A 17,695-nucleotide genomic window follows, 5' to 3' on the forward strand; every position below is an offset into this window, starting at 1 on the left:
GACAAACATCTTGAAATAAGAAGTTGGCATGTACTATAATGCTTCTGCCACAGCCAAGCCATGCGTGTATAGAACTGAGAATTCTGACAAAAATGCTCTAGGACTCCTTTTCCCTGAAATTGGCTAAATTTTAGTCAAAATCTTTTTAACTACATTGAAATCATGGATATGCCTACTATTTGTTGGTAAAATGACACTCATAAACTCTATGTTCTGTGAGCCAGCCTACTGACGTGATTTCTCTTATCCTAAGATGCCTTAAAAAAGACAAAGAATACTATATTACGTCTTCATATACAATGAAAAGAGTTCAGATACTCTATTATTTGCTTGCTTGTATGGCTGCTTGCTTGTATGGTTACTCTGAGATTACATGAATGATCAAGTCTTAAACCAGAGTTTTGACACTTGAGTATTAGTATTTTATTTCCAGCACTCATGTCCATCCATTGACTTTGAAATCTAGTAAAACTAGAGAGCTCTTTTAAAATACATTTACCTACTTGTGATGTAGAAACCAACAGGAACCAGTACATAATTTACTTACTTACATAATATATCTCTATAGGAGACTATTTGGCTTAGTTCTCTTCAAAGCTACAGTTCTACCTCATAGAACATCCTAGGGTTTTACTGACCCACACCTAATGGTGCCTAAGAAACATCTGCCTCTTGAATCTTACCTCCTCTCATGAATCCATGAAAGTCTGCAGATTCTCTTAGATCTAAAAGTAGTATTTACCAGAATCAGCATTTTGCTTTATTGAAGCATAGACAATATCTGGTAGTAAAAAGGGTAATAAAATTTGACTTAACCAAACCACATGAAGACTAAAGAATGATCTCACCATTCTGTTTTGCAATGTAGTTTCCAGGAATCAACTGTGACATAAAGCAGGAAATGAGTATTTAAAAAATTTTTACTAACTCCTAAAAAGCTGCAAGTTAGATTTAATAGTTTATTATGATTTGCAAGTGTCATTTAAAAACATCGGTCCATTAAATCATGTAGAAATAGGTATGCAAAAGTTTGCAAAACAAAACATACTTTAAACATGTTTAAGTATAGTGATTATCTGAAACTCCAGGTTCTTCAGTCACTTCATTATTATGCTATGGCAGCTAAGTAATCCTTAACTTCAGTTGGAGTAAGTCTCCTAAATCCAGTTTCATTGCAGATTCCAACTTCTATGTTATCTTCTGTCATTTGCCCTTCAAAGCTTTCCTATTGATGAGGAAGAAAAAAAGGTCAATTCTCCAAACAATTACAAATTCATTATAAATCCAACTGTTAGATACTGGACTAACCTTTAGGGTTAATATGGCTGTATGAATGGCATCTTCAAGCTCTAGATCTTCATTGTATCTAAAGAATGTTATGAAGAAAAAAATAATTTATGGTACTATTTATACTATTTATAATTATTTAAACAGTGATAGTAACAGCTTATTAAGACTTTTAAAAAATTTAAAGCACTCTTAAAATACTAAGGTACAGATTAATTATTTTAGCCATCTCATTGAGATAGTCATCCACAAATAAACTGACAATTTTAGGTGCATTCCCATTATCACGAGGATAATTCCCCAGATGAGTTTATTTTAGGAAACTTCTTTAAGTATAAACAGTTCAATATAATCAGAATGTGGTGGAAATATAATAATTTTAAAAAATAAAGCAGAGCCCTGGCTGGTGTGGCTCAGTGGACTGAGTGCCAGCCTGTGAACCAAAGGATCATAGGTTCAATTCACAGTCAGGGCACATGCCCGGGTTGTGGGCCAGTCCCCAGTAGGGGGAGTGTGAGAGGCAACCACACATTTATGTTTCCCTCCCTTTCTCCCTCCCTTCCTCTCTAAAAAGAAACAAAATCTTTAAAATATAATAATAAAGCAGAGAAAACAGACTTTTGCTAAAATTCCTAGTTTGTTTTTATAATCTGTACCTCTATGTGAAATGTTTTGAAGACTCACTAATAAAATGTAAACAGAAAAGGGAAGTGCTTTAAGATCCTAAAATTATTTAAGTTTACCAATTAATCCCAGGTCTAAGACTGTTAGCAATCTTAACACTATGTGGAAATGTACCAATAAGGGTCATCTGTTAAAGTCAATTACAAACTTTTCCCATTCAAAATGTAGGACATTACTGGTGGACTACAATAATGCTGAGTCTAAAACACAACAGGAAATAACTGAAAGCAATTTCCAATGCTAGGGCAGTGACAGCAGGTTTTCCCCATGCTCTACTTTTTATCAAGCATGTGTATCATATATTTATTCTACCACCAATACCAGGTATTTGACTTTACAATTTATATTTGTAATTATCATTATGTAAAATGTTACCAGTAATCATGTAAAAATGTTCTTCCCAAAAGTTTTTTTCCAAATTTGCTTGGCTTTTTTTTTTTTGTTTGATAGGACAAGTTCTTAAGAAATTAATGTTACCATTTAATATACTGAAGAATAGAGAACTAGGACGGGGAATCTTCTGTTTGTTTCATCTGTAAGTAGGGTCAAATACAAAGTAATATGACAGATTTGGACTCATGACATTAGTTATTTAAAGTGAGCTAAAAACAAAAATAAGTAAATAAGTAGAAAAAAGAAAGCTGAAAACCATAAAGTAAGTTTGCTAATAAATCCATTTATGGTCAGCTTACCTTTTCTCAAGGAAAGTTTTCCCATTCACATAATTCTTTCCCATTGCTGTGGCTTTCCAGGCAAAGTAAGCTCCCTAAACCAGGAAGGAAAACCCATATTCAAATCATTAATCTAATTATAGCCCTGCCACTTATTTTCTGGCTTTATAATTTGTCTCTAACTTCTAAGGTCATAAAGTTGGTTATTCTCTTTAAAAAGTTCCAGGGATAAATAACAAAAGGCATTTAGAAACTTTTAGAAGTAATGGAGAAGTTCTGTATCTTAATGGTGGTGATGGTTTTCTCAGGTATTCACATATATCAAAACTCATCAAATTGTACCCTTTAAAAATGTGCAATTTACTGTACACAATTTATGTAAAAAAGCCAGTTAAAGGAAACTCAGGTTAACTTAAAGCAAACAATTCACAGTAATCTTTTAGTTTACTAGGATTAAAGGGTTCTACAAAACTGTCATGTATCTGAAAAAATGATGCTCAATTCATCTCATCATCACTGGCGAATAAATTAATTAAATGAAAGCAGTAGCAATGTCATGACTTCATCTGTTGAAAAAGTACATATGACCATACAAACACACAAATATAAACATTTTAAGAGAAACAACTGCTTTTAGATAAAACAGGAAAAAAAGGGCAAAAGATGAAACCTGGATTCTAGTCATAGTAGTTTCTACTACTCACTGGAAAGGAAAGTAAGAGGGCCTGTCATGTTGCTTTAGAAAATCAAGAGATGTGGTAACAAAGTTCTCAAAATACTTCCTTTTTCTTAAATAACAACCAAAATATTTTCCTTTGTCTTTACACAAAATGTGAATTAGGTGAACCTAGAAATATCTAATGGTTCATAAAATATGAAAGATCAGTTCCTAATCATTTTTTTCGTCCAGTTTTCTTCACAGCAAATGAGAAGGATGTGGAATAGGCAACATTCATATACTTTTTAACTTGAGAGACCAATCCTCTGCTTTAGAACAGACAAGTCACCCATTTGGCAAAATAAAAGGCAGTTACACCAACGTTAGCACAGGATTAGTCACACTCCAGTCAGCCTCAAGATTAAATAGATGGTGAAGACTATAACATGTCCTCTAGACCTGTATATTTCACTACAATACTTCTCAAAGGAACAGAATTCTAAATTTTGGAAGATTTGATAACTATTTGAACAAATCATTCAATTATGTGAAGTTAATGAACATGAAAGAAAAACAGAGGGCAGAACTAATGTAGCTTCCTTATCAAAAGGCTGAATTACCAACACTTCAAATGTGCAAATAAATATGTACTACTACATACTTTCTAAAGCCTAAAAGAAAAAGACAAAATATTGTTAATTTAAAATTTTTTATGGTTATTTTTATTAGCTATTAAAGAAGCACTTTAACAAATCCCTCAAAATACACATGACAATACTTACTGATGGATCTGACTGAAATAAATATGGTCGTCCTTCATTCCAACCACAAATTAGTAAAGAAACTCCAAATGGACGGACACCACTGAACAAAGGAAAATGAAAATTATGTCTTCAGGTTGTTAAAGTCAATCTAAGTAAGAATTTATTAAAACTCTCAAGTAAAGCAAATTATCAGGTAAACCATATTAGACTTATAAATTCCTTAAAAGGTATTTCCTACTTTTTCTTAATAATCAATTCAAAATTAATTCTCTTTGTGGAATCAAGGAACCACAGTTAAATCATTTTGGTAAATGGAGTGATACAAATACTGAGTTTAGTAAGTGTGGCATAACACTTTAGTGTCCTAACAAAATGACAACCTTCAACAAATGCAGCTTTCCCACTGGCATTACATATTAGCAACTACCTTTATACCACTTCATCCATTTTCACACCCAAATCCAAAAGAATTAAAATGGAATATGGAGGTGTCAAAGAGCTTTGTTTTCATGGTGAGCTTATGGCAATTTCTGATGGAGAAGATAAACTTGGAAACATCAGGGCTGTCTGGGTATAAAGGAGTGTTTTAGTACCTGGTCAAAGAACTTTATACAGAAGCTACTTTCTACTGCTTTCTCCTATTATGCGAATAGCAAGAAAACATCCAATTTTTCCTTAAGAAAATATTCTAACTCCAGGTGAGAATTTAATCATATTCATGATTTTATCCATGTTAAACAAATACAGAAATAGTAAGTTCTCTTTTTAAATACATCTGTGCTTTTAAAATGATTTTCTTTCTAATTCATGACACATTCCAAGTAATAAAATCAACTTACCCTGACTGGGTATATTCTTGCATCACAGAAGCTATTCTCTGAACCAGCTGAGCTGTGGGAATGGGTTCTTGGTAAACAAGGTAATATTGCTGAGCTAGTTTTCGAGCTCTGTGCACAAGCACTCTAGCAAACAAGGAAGAAGGTTTAATTAAAATTAAGATACTAAAAAAAAAATTACGAGTCTAGTACCTAAAGACTCATTCTCCTTCTAAAGGCATTTACATGTACACAGTTTTACATGTATCTCTCTTAATAGTAGCTGTCTACTTCAAGTCAGTCTTGCTCTTACATGATTCCAGTTAATTTACAAGAAGGTATCAGTGTCACAGAGGAGATGTACCACAGCAGATGAATAAGGACACAAAAAAGAGAGACTAGGGATACCAGCCAGCTTAATAACAAAAGATTTAGTGTACACAATGAGAGTTTTATCGCCCTCCATAGTTTCAAGATTGTGCTCCTTATCTTGAGAGCAGTCATCTTGTTTTATATCTCATTCCAGCAAACAGATACACCAGCACATGTGAATATACACACCCAAATTTCAGGCATTTTTTCTCACTGTTTCAAAAGATTGATTGAAATGATTCAATCTTTTCTACATCTATACATCAAAAAGTACTTTTTAGAGACTAAGGGAGAGCAAAAACTACTTATAAGTTAAAAAATGTGAAATTTATCAAGAGTATACTATGTAGCCATCAAAAACATACAGGAAGACAAATAGGATGTACCTTATCTGCTCATGTATTACTGATCTGAACCATGTACATTATCCCCCCACACAACACTAATGTCCCCGTTCTCTCAGTTTATTCTGTCAGTGGTAGCACACTGAGGCATTCCTTCTATGCAGCAGTAACAGGATCCACTGTAGTGAAGTCTAATCACCATTCCAGCCATTTTTCAACTTAAAGTGAAATTCTGGCTCTACCTATCTTGTTCCACACAAAATCAAGAATGAAGTCATACCCCCCTTACAGTTAAATGACAGACATAGGAAAATTGTCAGTCTTTCAACTTGTTGGTGCCGTGCTGTAACTCTATGTCCTGTGTGTAATATAAAAGGAGTAAACAGATGTGCATCTGGACCCCAAATGGCTGCCATATTCTGCTATTTTCAGTGGCCTTGGAGAGTTTTGTCCCTTTACTAAAAACAGAAATAAATATAATGGAGTTAACTCTGGATGGTGATGCTTTCTTCTGCTGCTTGATGCCATTTTTTCCCGCAAACATTTTTAAAATTGTTTATTGATTTTAGAATGAGAGGAATGGAGGGAGAGGAGAGAGGTGGGTGGGAGGGAGGGAGGGAGGGAGAGAGACAGACAGACACACACACACTGACGTGAAAGAAATGTGACAGACACCAAGTGGCTGCCTCCCATACACGCCCCAATTGGAGATTGAACCCACAACCTAGATACGTGCCCCGACAAAAATTCAACCTCCAACCTTTTGGTATATGGGATGAGACTCCAACGACCTGAGCTACCTCAGCCTGATGACCTTTTAAAATGTAGTTTATTATACCTGTTATAACTAGTATTGCTTATAAAATCCATTAGAAAAGAGCAAAGTTCTTGAGGCACAGCCTTGGATGGCAGAAGAGGGATTGTCATCAGAAAGGAGGAACTACTAAAAAAAAAAGTTAGTAAGAGTAAGTACTCTCTCTATCTCCTCTTTTACAACAAACATGCTCTGAGTATCTTCCTTAAAATAACTCTCAGTCTGTCATGTACAGGCAAACTTAAATTCCGCCGCCAGTGATGTTGCTGTTGCTACACAAAACAAGTAAAAAGCAAGCTGGGAGATTAAAGGATAACACTCCTTAATTTTTTTCTCCTCAGATTATGAGCAAGACATGAGATGGTGAAAATAAATATTAATAAATAGTATAACGTACCTATAATCTGGACCCATGCCACTATATACCAAGCCTATATGTTTGGTAATTGGTTCCACTTTGTGTACACTTCGCTCATCATATAGAATGGATTTCTGTTTCTTCTCCGTTGCTAATACCACACCATTTGCAGCTTAAAAATACAACAATAAAACAACACCTAAATGTTTAATAATTTAAAGAATGTTTCAACATTTTTTGAATTATACCTACATTTCACCTATTTCCTCTTACTTATAAAACTTTTTCTTCTGGGTTTCTATATTAAAATGACCTAAGAAATAACAGTAAATCAATTTCTCCCTAACAAGTCATCTATATACACTAAGAAACCCCTATAGCTGACAATATTATATGACTTTTCTTAAGGTAAGAGACCACATGTTTTAAAATAATGAAATTTTGCCTACTGTTCATATAATAGGAAATTTAAAGTCAATGACAGGGATTTTTTTCAAAGGGTATCTTTAGATTAAGCTTTATAAATAACTGTTTCTAAATTACAGGAAAGATAAAAACTGCCAGAGAAGAGTGATATCTAATCAATGGAAAAATGAAAATAGTTATCTGAATGGGAAAGACTATAAATTATCATACTTAGTAAATAAAGGTCCTATATTTTGAGAAAAAAATTAATTACTTTTCAGGTTTATTACTTCCTTTAAACCTTAAAATACTGTAAGTTAACAAAAAGAACTGTTAAAAATTATGTTGCTATAGCTATTTATTTATAAATTAATTACTATGTTGTTGTCTTTTAGGAATTATAACTTAGTATATGGAATCATATATAACTTAATTCCATAAGGACAACAGGATAACTATTAACAGGCATCTGAAATGAATGAATTTAATTACCTTTAATTCCCACTGAAGGTGCTCCACCAGCTACAGCAGCCAAAGCATATTCGATCTGGACAAGTTTACCAGATGGGCTTAAAAAGAAACAAATATATTTGTTAAACTCACACATTCTCAAATATTAAAGAAACAGCTCTTAAAAGGGCAGCTATATAAGCCCATTAATCAAAAGTCAATAGGCCCTGGCCACGTGGGTAGCTTAGTTAGTCAGAGTGTTGTCTCAGTATGTCTAGATTGGGGGTTTAATCTCTGGTCAGGTCACATAAATAATCAACCAATGAATGCATAAATAAGTGGAACAAACTGGTGAGTCTCTCTCTCCATCTCTCTCGAAAAACTACAAAAAAAAGAATAGCTTGACTTTGAAATTTATCATGAAGTTGTACAGATAAAGTTTACAGGCAATTTGAACATATTCATAGTGAAGTACTGAACTCTTTCCTTTGATTATTTATTTCTTGTCTGCTACTTAAAGAAATATCATTACTGCTGCCTTTCACCACTTACCTCAGCCTTGTGACTTTGGGCAAGTTATTAAACCTCTATGTATCTCAGTTTTCTCATATGTAAAATGGGGATAATAGTACTGAAGTAGTTTTACCTATCTCAAAGACTGTGAAGATTAAATGAAGTGATGATGCCTTTTGTCTCCAGCACAAAATTAGCAGTAAATAAACACAAAATAGTAATGTTGAATGTTAAATACCAAACAACAGCAGCGTATGTTTCATGTGGGTGAAGTCATATATACATTTTAGAAAGTAGAATGGCCTAAGATGTAAGATATCAGTCACAACAAAAGTACTTCTTATATAATGTAAAACTATTTTTAGAAGTCATGAACTGGTTTTATGTAACACACCTGGTTCCATGGGTTTGGTAGCTAAATACTTGCCCCCGAATGGCTTTTTTAGGTTATACTTTATTTTGATCTAGCTGTTGAATTAGAATCATCATAAATGTCACAGACCAACCTTATTTATAAAGTCCTTGAGTGGAATTAAGTTGTTCAAAGTGAAACACCTAGGTACATAGCTCCAGACTACTACTGAAAAGAAAATCTTGAGTTTCAAAGTCATCTCTTTTAGCTTCATAAAATTGTGAGTACTCTCTGTCACTCAAATCTCAATTCATACCATCCCACCTTGCTCCAAACACAGACTAGTCTTAGGTTTCAAAAACCCTTTGACAAGCTAATCCTTATTTGGAATGCATTTCAGGACTACCTGGTGAACTCTTTCCTGGTCGCCCTTAATCCTTTGTAGAAATGTCATGTCCTGGGGAAGCTGCCCTGACCATCCCAAACTAGGTTGAAACACATACCCTCATGGCTACGGTGTCCTGTACCTCCTCTCAGGCTAAGAATGATCACATTTGAATTATTTTTACAATATCTGTCTTCCATAACAAAGTATAAGCTTTATTCAGTCAATATTCCAACATATAACCTATTACCAGGAGTCCATAACCATTTGGCTGACACAGACACATCCAGTCCCATCTAAAGAAGTCTAGGACTCTTACATAACAGAATTAGCTGACTTAAGCAGAATGACATAAAAAGGCATTTAAATTAATTAGGCTGTGCTTGTTTTCCTTTCACAATTACTTGTTTCACTTTTCCAATTACCAAATCATGGTATTCTGGGTCCATCCCACACAGCTTTCAATTATTGTTGAATACCTAGTTCAACTAACTGTACTTTGCCGTATAAAAAGTGTTCCTGAGTATAATGCACAACCATATTTTTAGTATGCATTATACGTGGGATTACTATGCCCGGGTCATGTAATCATTATACCCATGTATAATGTGCATCCTTATTTTTCCCTCAAAAATTTGGGCAAAAAGTGCATATTTTATATGGCAAAATGTGGTGCCTCTGGGGAACACATTAAAAGCTCGGGTAAACTTAAGTTTCCTTTTACCACTTATATACACATTTATCGTTGCATCTTTGTGTGTAAAAACTCACAAATCTGTGAGCTCACTGACTAATCTCTGTATTCAATCATGCCTCTACCCTATTCTAAAGCACCATCTCTACTCGGGATAACTGAAATAGCCTTCTAACTAGTTGTCCTCTCTTCCATCTTTCCACCCAGAATTACCTTTGTACCATGTCACCCCCTGCTTAAATTCTCGAATAACTTCTTGGTTCAGTTCAACTTCTTACTCTAGCCCTATGAGACTGGACTTGACTCATACTAACTCCTTTCTCACTATACTCTAGCACACTGACTTTATATCAATTTCTTTAAGATTTCAAGCTCTTTCCCAACTTTAGGGCTTTCATGCATGCCCACCCCTCTGCCTGCAACTCTCTCCCTAAATAATCAGTTATGTCCTTTTCATCTTACAATGTCACAAATCATCCCCTTTCCTGATTCTGACTACCCAATCTAAATCTTGTATTCCTCCTTTAACGTTCTTTTTGTAAAAATTCCAAAAAGTAAGGGAAAAACATTTTCCAGAATGCAATTATAGGAACCAATATGCTTACTCATTTACTGTCAATATCCCCAACTGCATGCAATACACAGGAATACCTTTACTGCCCTTGCCGGTAGCTCAGTTGGTTAGAGTTACCCTGATAAACCAAAGTTGTGGGTTCAATCCCCAAGGAGCACATATGAGAATCAACCAGTGAATGCATAAATAAGTGAACAACAAATACATGTTTCTCTCTCTCCCTTCCTCTCTCCAAAATCAATAAATAAAAGTTGAAAAAGAAAAACTTTCCCGGAGGAAGATAGCAGAGAAGTAAATGGAAGTCACACTTAACCTCCTCCCAAGAATAATCTGGAATCACAACTAATTGTGGAGAATCACCCAGAACAAACAACTGAGAAATAGCAAAAGAAAAGTCTTATAACCTCAAACAGATAGAAGAATCAGCTTTGGTACAACCTATTTATACCATCACAACAGTGCACAAGAAATGGTGGACAGAGTGACACTCAGTAAACCAGCTGGAGGAAAGGATCCATCAAAGAAAGACCCAACAATACTCAAAACCCAATTACATTTAGAGAGTCAACATAAATGGCAAAAAGCATCCCAAGAACATCTAGTTCAGGTGCTGAAGGACACAGCACTACTGAATCTCATAGGCCTCCTACCATAGAAGTTCACACCACAAATTGAGGAAACCAGAACATCAACTGAAGAAGCAGGAGCAAACAAGAAGAGTCTCACAAATAATGGGAATAGATGAACAACCCCCAATCAAAAGGAAAGTAAGAATCCTCAGAAGGAATGCTAAACAATATAGGAGCAAGTCAACTATCAGATACTGAGTTCAAAACAACAGTTGTCAAGGAAGCTCAATGAGCTCAGTGACAATTACCAACAACAGAGAAACTAGGATGAACTTACTGCAAACTGTATTAGCATAAAAAAGGACGCAGAAACAATCAACAAGAACCAAAGGGAAATGATGAATAAAATTTCTGAATTGAAGAACACATTACAAATCAAAAGGAGGATAGATAAAGCAAAGCAAAGGACCAGACAGCTGAAGGGCAGAGGTAGAAAAAAAATCCCAGAAAGAGCAAGAAAAGGAGAAAAGATTCAAAAAGAACGAAGAGGGGTTAAGGGAACTGCAGGACATTAAACGTATTATATGGTAATAATACCCATATAACAGGGATAACAGAGTGAGAAGAAAAGCATCGAGGAATAGAAAGTCTGTTTGAAAATGTAATGATGGAAAACTTTCCTAATTTGAAGACGGAAAAAGCCACACAAGTCTAGGAAGCAGAGAGGGTCCCAATGAAGAGGAATCCAAAGTGGCCCACTCTAAGAAACAACATGATTGAAACAACAAAATTCAAAGACAAAGAGTGAATACTATAAGCAGCAAGGGAAAAACAAGAAGTAACATACAAGAGAGCCCTTATAAGGCTAGCAGCTGACTTCTCAACAGAAACATTACAGCCAGAAAGGAAAGGCAAGAAATATTGCAAGTAATGAAAAACAAAGGATTGCAACCAAGTCTACTCCACCCAGGAAGGCTCTCAATTAAAACAGAAGGTGAAACATGGAGCTTCCTGGGCAAAGGAAGGCTGAAAATATACATCTCCACCCAAGCAGCATTACAATATATGCTCAAGAGACCGCTTTAAAGCCCTGGCTGGCGTAGCTCAGTGGATTGAGCACGGGCTGGGAACCAAAGTGTCCCAGGTTCGATTCCCAGCCAGGGTACATTCCTGGGTTGCAGGCCATAACCCCCAGCAACCACCCATTGATGTCTGTCTGTCTGTCTCTCCCCCCCTTCCTTCCCTCCCTAAAAATAAATAAATAAAATCTTAAAAAAAAAAAGAGAGACTGCTTTAAGAACAGGAAGAAAAACTGTATGAGAGAGAGAGAGGAACACTGGTACAAAGGGAGTAAAATGCAAATGAATAAGGACCTATCAATAATAACCTTAAATGTAATGGACTAAATACTCCAATCAAGAAACACAGGGTAGCTGAATGGATAAGAAAACATGACCCACACATATGCTGCCTACAAGAGACCTACCTCAGAACAAAACACCTATACAGACTGCAAGTAAAGGGTTGGAAAAAAAAAAATGTTCCAAGCAAATGGATAAGACAAAAAACCTGGCGTAGCAATACTTATACAAGATGAAATAGACTTCAAAACAAAGGCCATAGAAAGAGACACTGAAGGACACTTCATAATACTAAGGGAAGAATCCATCAAGACATAAATATTATAAACATATATGTATCCAACATTGGAGCACCCAATATAGAAGGAAATTTTGGGAGGACTTCAAGAAAGATATTGACAGCAATACATTTTTTCTAGGGGATTTTAACACCCCACTATCAAAAGTGAACAGATTTTCCAAACAAAGTATCAACAAGGAATTGTGAAACTGAAGAACACGTTCCATCAAACGGATTTAACTAATATACATATGGAACATTTCATCCCGAAGAAGCTAAATACAGTCTTTTCAAATGTACATGGAACATTTCAAAAGGGAAACCACATGATAGGACACAACACAAGCCTTAAAAAAATTCAAGAAAATTAAAATCATATCAAGCATTTTCTCTGACCACAAAGGCCTGAAGCTAGAAACCATCCTCAAGGAAAAAAATAAAAAACACTCAAATTCATGAAGATTGAATAGCACACTATTAAACAATGAATGGGTGAATAAATGAGATCAAGGAAGAAATCAAAAAATTTTTGGAAATGAGTGAAAATGAACTCACAACAGTCCAAAACTTATGGGACACAGCGAAGGCAAGCTTGAGAGGGAAGTTCGTAGTAATACAGGCCTACTTAGAAAATATAGAAACATTTCAAATAAACAACCTAACGCTGTACCTACAAGAACTGGAGGAACAACAAAAGTCAGAACAATTAGAAGGAAGGAAATAACCAAGATCAGAGCAGAATTAAATGACATAGAGACTAAATGAATAATTCAAAGGATTAATAAACCCAGGAGTTGGTTCTTTTAAAAAATAAAAAATCGATAAGCCTTCAACCAATTCATCAAGGCAAAAAAGAGAGATGATCCAAATAAAATCAGAAATGAAAGAAAAGAAATTATAACTGGTATGACAAAAATACTAAGGATTTTAAGAAATTACTATGAACAACTACATGCATAGAAATTTGAAAACATGGGTGAAATGGACAAATTTGTGGAAAAATACAATCTTCCAAAACTGAATTAAGAAGAAGAAAGCCTAAACAGACTGATAACAGTTTGTGAAATAAAAGCAGTAATCAAAAAACTCCTGGGACACAAAAGCCCTGGACCAGGCAGTTTTACAGAAGAATTTTACAAAACATTTAAGGAAGTACTAACCCTTTCCTTCTCAAGACTATTCTAAAAAATTCAAGAAGAGGGAAGGCTCCCAAACTCTTTTTATGAAGCCAGCATCATCCTAATCTCAAAACCAAACAAAGACACAACAACGAAAGAAAACTTCAGGCCAATATTGCTGATGAACATAGACACTAAAATCCTCAATAAAATATTGGCAAACCACATCCAGCAATTTGTTAAAAACATCGTACACCATGACCAAGTGGGATTCATCCCAGGGATGGAAGTATGGCACAATGTTAGCAAATCAATAAACATAATACATCACAAAAACAAAAGCAAAGACAAAAATCACGATTGTATCAATGGATGTGTAAAAACCATTTGGTAAGGTACAGCACCCATTTATGATAAAAACAGCAAAGTGGGAATAGGGAGAGCATACCTCAACATAATAAAGGTCATATATGAAAAACCTAAGTCAACATCATATCCAAAGGGGAAAAACTAAAAGCTTTCCCACTAAGATCAGGAACAAGACAAGGATGTCCATTTTGACCACTTCTATCCAACACAGTATTGGAAGTCCTATCCACACCGATCGGACAAGAAGAAATAAAAGGTATACAAAATGGAAGGAGGAAGGAGAACAGTCATTGTTTGCAATGACTTTGGCAAAACAGCAGGATACAAAGTCAATATTCAGAAACTGAATGCATTCTTGTACACCAACAAAGAAGCATTAGAAACAGCAATCAGGAAAAAAAATCCCATTTGCTGTAACAACAAGAAAAATAAAGTACCTAGTAATAAATATGACCAAGGAGGTAAGTAAGAGACCTGTATTCAGAAAACCACACAACACTGAAAAAAGAAATTAAGGAAGACACAAAGAAATGGAAGCATATACCATGTTCATGTATTAGTAGAAGTAGCACCATCAAAATGACCATACTACCCAAAGCAATGTATAGATTCAACTCAATCCCTATTAAAATACTGATGATATACAAATACATCAAAAATTTACAGAGAACTATAAACGACCCCACATGGCCACAGCAATTTTGAGAAAGAACAAAGAAAGAGGGATCACCATATCTGACATCAAACTATATTACAAGTCCACAGTAATCAAAATGGTCTGGAACTGGCAAAAGAACAGACACATAGACCAATGGAACATATAAAGAGCTTAGAAATAAACCCAAGTCTCTTGGTCAATTAATACTCAACAATGGGGGGGCAGAAACATGAAATGGAATAAAAATAGCCTCTTCAATAAACAGTATTGGAAGATCTGGACTGCTATATGTAAAAAAAATGAAACTTGACCACAAACTTACACCACACACAAAAATAAACTCAAGATGGATAAAAGACTTACATTAAGTATAGACAACGTAAAAGTACCAGAGGAGAACACAGGCAGGAAAATCTCAGATATTCCACACAGCAATATTTTCACCGATATGTCCCCTAGAGGAAGGCATATAAAGGAAATAAAACCAAAAAAAAAGGGGATTTCATCAAAATAAAAAGCTTCTGCACAGCTAAAGAAAACATTAGTAAAATGAAAAGGAAACCAACTGTATGGGAAAATATATTTGCCAATGATATCTCGGACAACTGTCTGAACTCCAAAATATATAAACAACTCACACGACTCCACTCCAGGGAGACAAATAACACAATTAAAAAATGGGCAGAAGTCCTCAACAAACATGTCTCCAAGGAGGACATACACAGGGCCCTGAGACATTATGAAGGGATGCTCAGCATCATTCATTAGCCAGCCATCAGAGAGATGCAAAGTAAAACAAGGAGATACCACTTCACACAGGTGAGAATGGCCATCACGAACAAATCAACAAACAAGTGCTGGCAAGGTGGTCGAGTAACATGAACCCTAGTACATTGATGATGGAATGCAGACTGGGACAGCCCCTCTGGAAGACTGTATGGAAATTTTCTCAAAACACTAAAAATGGAAATGTCTTTTGACCCAGCAATTCCACTGCTGGGATTATACCCTAAGAATCCGGAAACCCTAATTCAAAAGAACATAAGTACCCCAATGTTTATAGCAGTATACTTTACAATAGTCAAGTGTTGGAAGCAACCAACCTAAGTGCCCAGCAGTAAATGAGTCGACCAAGAAACTGTGTACATTTATTTACACAATGGAATACTATGAAGCAGAACGAAAGGAGGAGCTCCTACCCTTCACAAGAGCGTGGATGGAGCTGGAGAGCATTACACTAAGTGAAATAAACCAGGAGGTGAAAGACAAATACCATATCACCTCACCTGTAAGTGGAATGTAATCAACAAGACAAACAAGCAAGCAAAATATAACCAGAGAGGAAATAAGGAACAAACTGACAGTAGCCAGAGGGGAGGGGGAGCGAGATAATGCGGGGAAAGCAGGGAAAGGGTCCTCAAGGAACATGTATAAAAGGACCCATGGACAAAGCCAAAGGTGGGTAGGATTGAGGGTGGGTGGTAGTGGTGGCAAAACGGAGACAAGCGTATTTGAACAACAATTAAGAAAATTGAAAAAATAAAAAAAGAATACCTTTTCATCCTACATTACAGCCTTTTGTCACACCATTAATAATTTAATTCTCATCACAACAGTTCAGAAATGTTTTTAAAATCTAACAGTTGAACCATCATGTTAAAAAAACGAGTTTATTATAATAAACTTATTATAAAAAGATTCAGTCCCTGATGATATACGTTGGTTTTACATTTCAACTCCACTAGGATTACAATTTCTCAAAAATAAAGGAACATGTTTGCTTTGTTCACAAATACAAAGTGTCTACTTGGCAAATATTGTTCTTCCTCATTGTACATCAGAACCTTCACCTCAGAATTAAATTAATTTCATTCAAAGGTTTAAAAAATACATACCCTCACTTAATTAGTGAAAAATGTCAAGAGCAAGGAAAGTAATTTAGTCTTTTAAGAAAACACCATGTTAATGAAGTGTATTGATTGCATCATCAGAGTCCAGTATGAATGTTGTCTCAGCTATTCATCTATGACCTTGGACAAGTTATTTGTCCCATCTGTGCTTGGTTCATCTGTAAAATGTTGAAATAACGTATCAACACATGGTCGTGGAAAGAGATGATGGTTAAATTACACCCACACTGAAAGTACTCCACAAGTTATCGCGCCTGCCTTCGGTCGTCAGATAGGAAGACATTTTAATTAAATGGGGACTCACTCTTACGTAACCAAATGGTCAAACTAAACCTTTTCCCGTCGGTTTATTAAATCTTCGATGATTATTTTCTCACATTGGAAACGTTATAAATCACTCAATTGTTCCAAAAGTATACTTACCTTAACCCCTTGCTCTGAAGTAGGAAAGCTTGCAATCTTTTTTAAAGTAAACATATCACTCTCCAAAAAAAAAAAAATCCAAAACGCAAATGTAGCCTAGTAGTCCGAGTTCCACAAACACTACGTGATAGAAAGCTTAGGGCTTTCATTTTTAGCCCCTAGGCTTCTAACAGGGGCATCGAAGAAACCGAAAGCAGATTTCGAAGGACACTAGTACCAAAAGGAGACAGTCCAAATTGTAAAGTTGAGGCTTTCTGAGATCTGACCAACATTTCGAACTCCAGAAGCTCCAGGGTCGGGCCTACCTGGGTCATTCGTAAAGGAAATACTAAGTTCTGAATAGGACATCCGGACAAAGATCAGCTAAAGCTGCCGTCTTCCGTCGTCTCCAAAGCAAAAGCAAATCCCTGGCTGCGGGCTGGACCCTCCCACAGGCCCAGGGTCAGCTGGAATCCCCGGACCTCCCGCGGCCTCCCAGAACTGCAGCTCCCCATGCCTCCCGCGGGCCCGACAAATGACTTTGCAAAATCGCATTTCCACCCTCATCCCCTACTAGGCCATCTGAAAGCACCAAGCCAGAGACCAAAGACATGAGAAAATCCGATCGGCGATTACACCGCAACCTCAGCTACGCAGAAGAGTTCCATACCTGAACGTAGTCAACGAAAAGCTGTAACCGCGCTCCGCCATCTTTACCCAGAGAGTCAAAGCACGTCCACACACCTGCGCACTGTAGTCGGCCTCTTTTCACATTTCCGCCGCCCGCCGTGCTTCTCCTCTCACTGATTGGAAGAGAGTCAGAGCCGCCCCAGCGGCACGCTGGGCGTCGTGGTTACAAAAGCCGAGTTTGACGGACTCTACGTCTGT

General features: G+C 36.0%; 1 protein-coding gene across 1 annotated transcript; it reads right to left on the reverse strand.

Moving 5' to 3' along the window:
- Positions 1-939: 939 nt before the first annotated feature.
- Positions 940-17,599, reverse strand: PSMA2 (proteasome 20S subunit alpha 2). Its single transcript, XM_028525383.2, has 8 exons — positions 17,478-17,599; positions 7,665-7,741; positions 6,807-6,939; positions 4,904-5,026; positions 4,083-4,164; positions 2,664-2,737; positions 1,309-1,366; positions 940-1,225 (listed from the first exon to the last, which is right to left on the reverse strand). The coding sequence occupies exons 1-8, from the start codon at positions 17,516-17,518 to the stop codon at positions 1,109-1,111; spliced, it is 705 nt and encodes a 234-aa protein (XP_028381184.1). The 5' UTR covers positions 17,519-17,599; the 3' UTR covers positions 940-1,108.
- Between the last annotated feature and the right edge of the window lie 96 nt (positions 17,600-17,695).

This window comes from Phyllostomus discolor, chromosome 10 (assembly GCF_004126475.2).
Source record: "Phyllostomus discolor isolate MPI-MPIP mPhyDis1 chromosome 10, mPhyDis1.pri.v3, whole genome shotgun sequence".
Taxonomy (NCBI): Eukaryota; Metazoa; Chordata; class Mammalia; order Chiroptera; family Phyllostomidae; genus Phyllostomus; species Phyllostomus discolor.

Excerpts from the sequence above, each read along its gene's own strand:
- PSMA2 (XM_028525383.2), bottom strand. The coding sequence starts at position 17,518 with ATGGCGGAGCGCGGTTACAGCTTTTCGTTGACTACGTTCAG. Across the intron at positions 4,165-4,903 it reads CAAGAATATACCCAGTCAGG|TGGTGTCCGTCCATTTGGAG; the intron begins GTAAGTTGATTT and ends TCCTTTGTTCAG. Across the intron at positions 1,367-2,663 it reads AAAACTTTCCTTGAGAAAAG|ATACAATGAAGATCTAGAGC; the intron begins GTAAGCTGACCA and ends AACATTCTTTAG.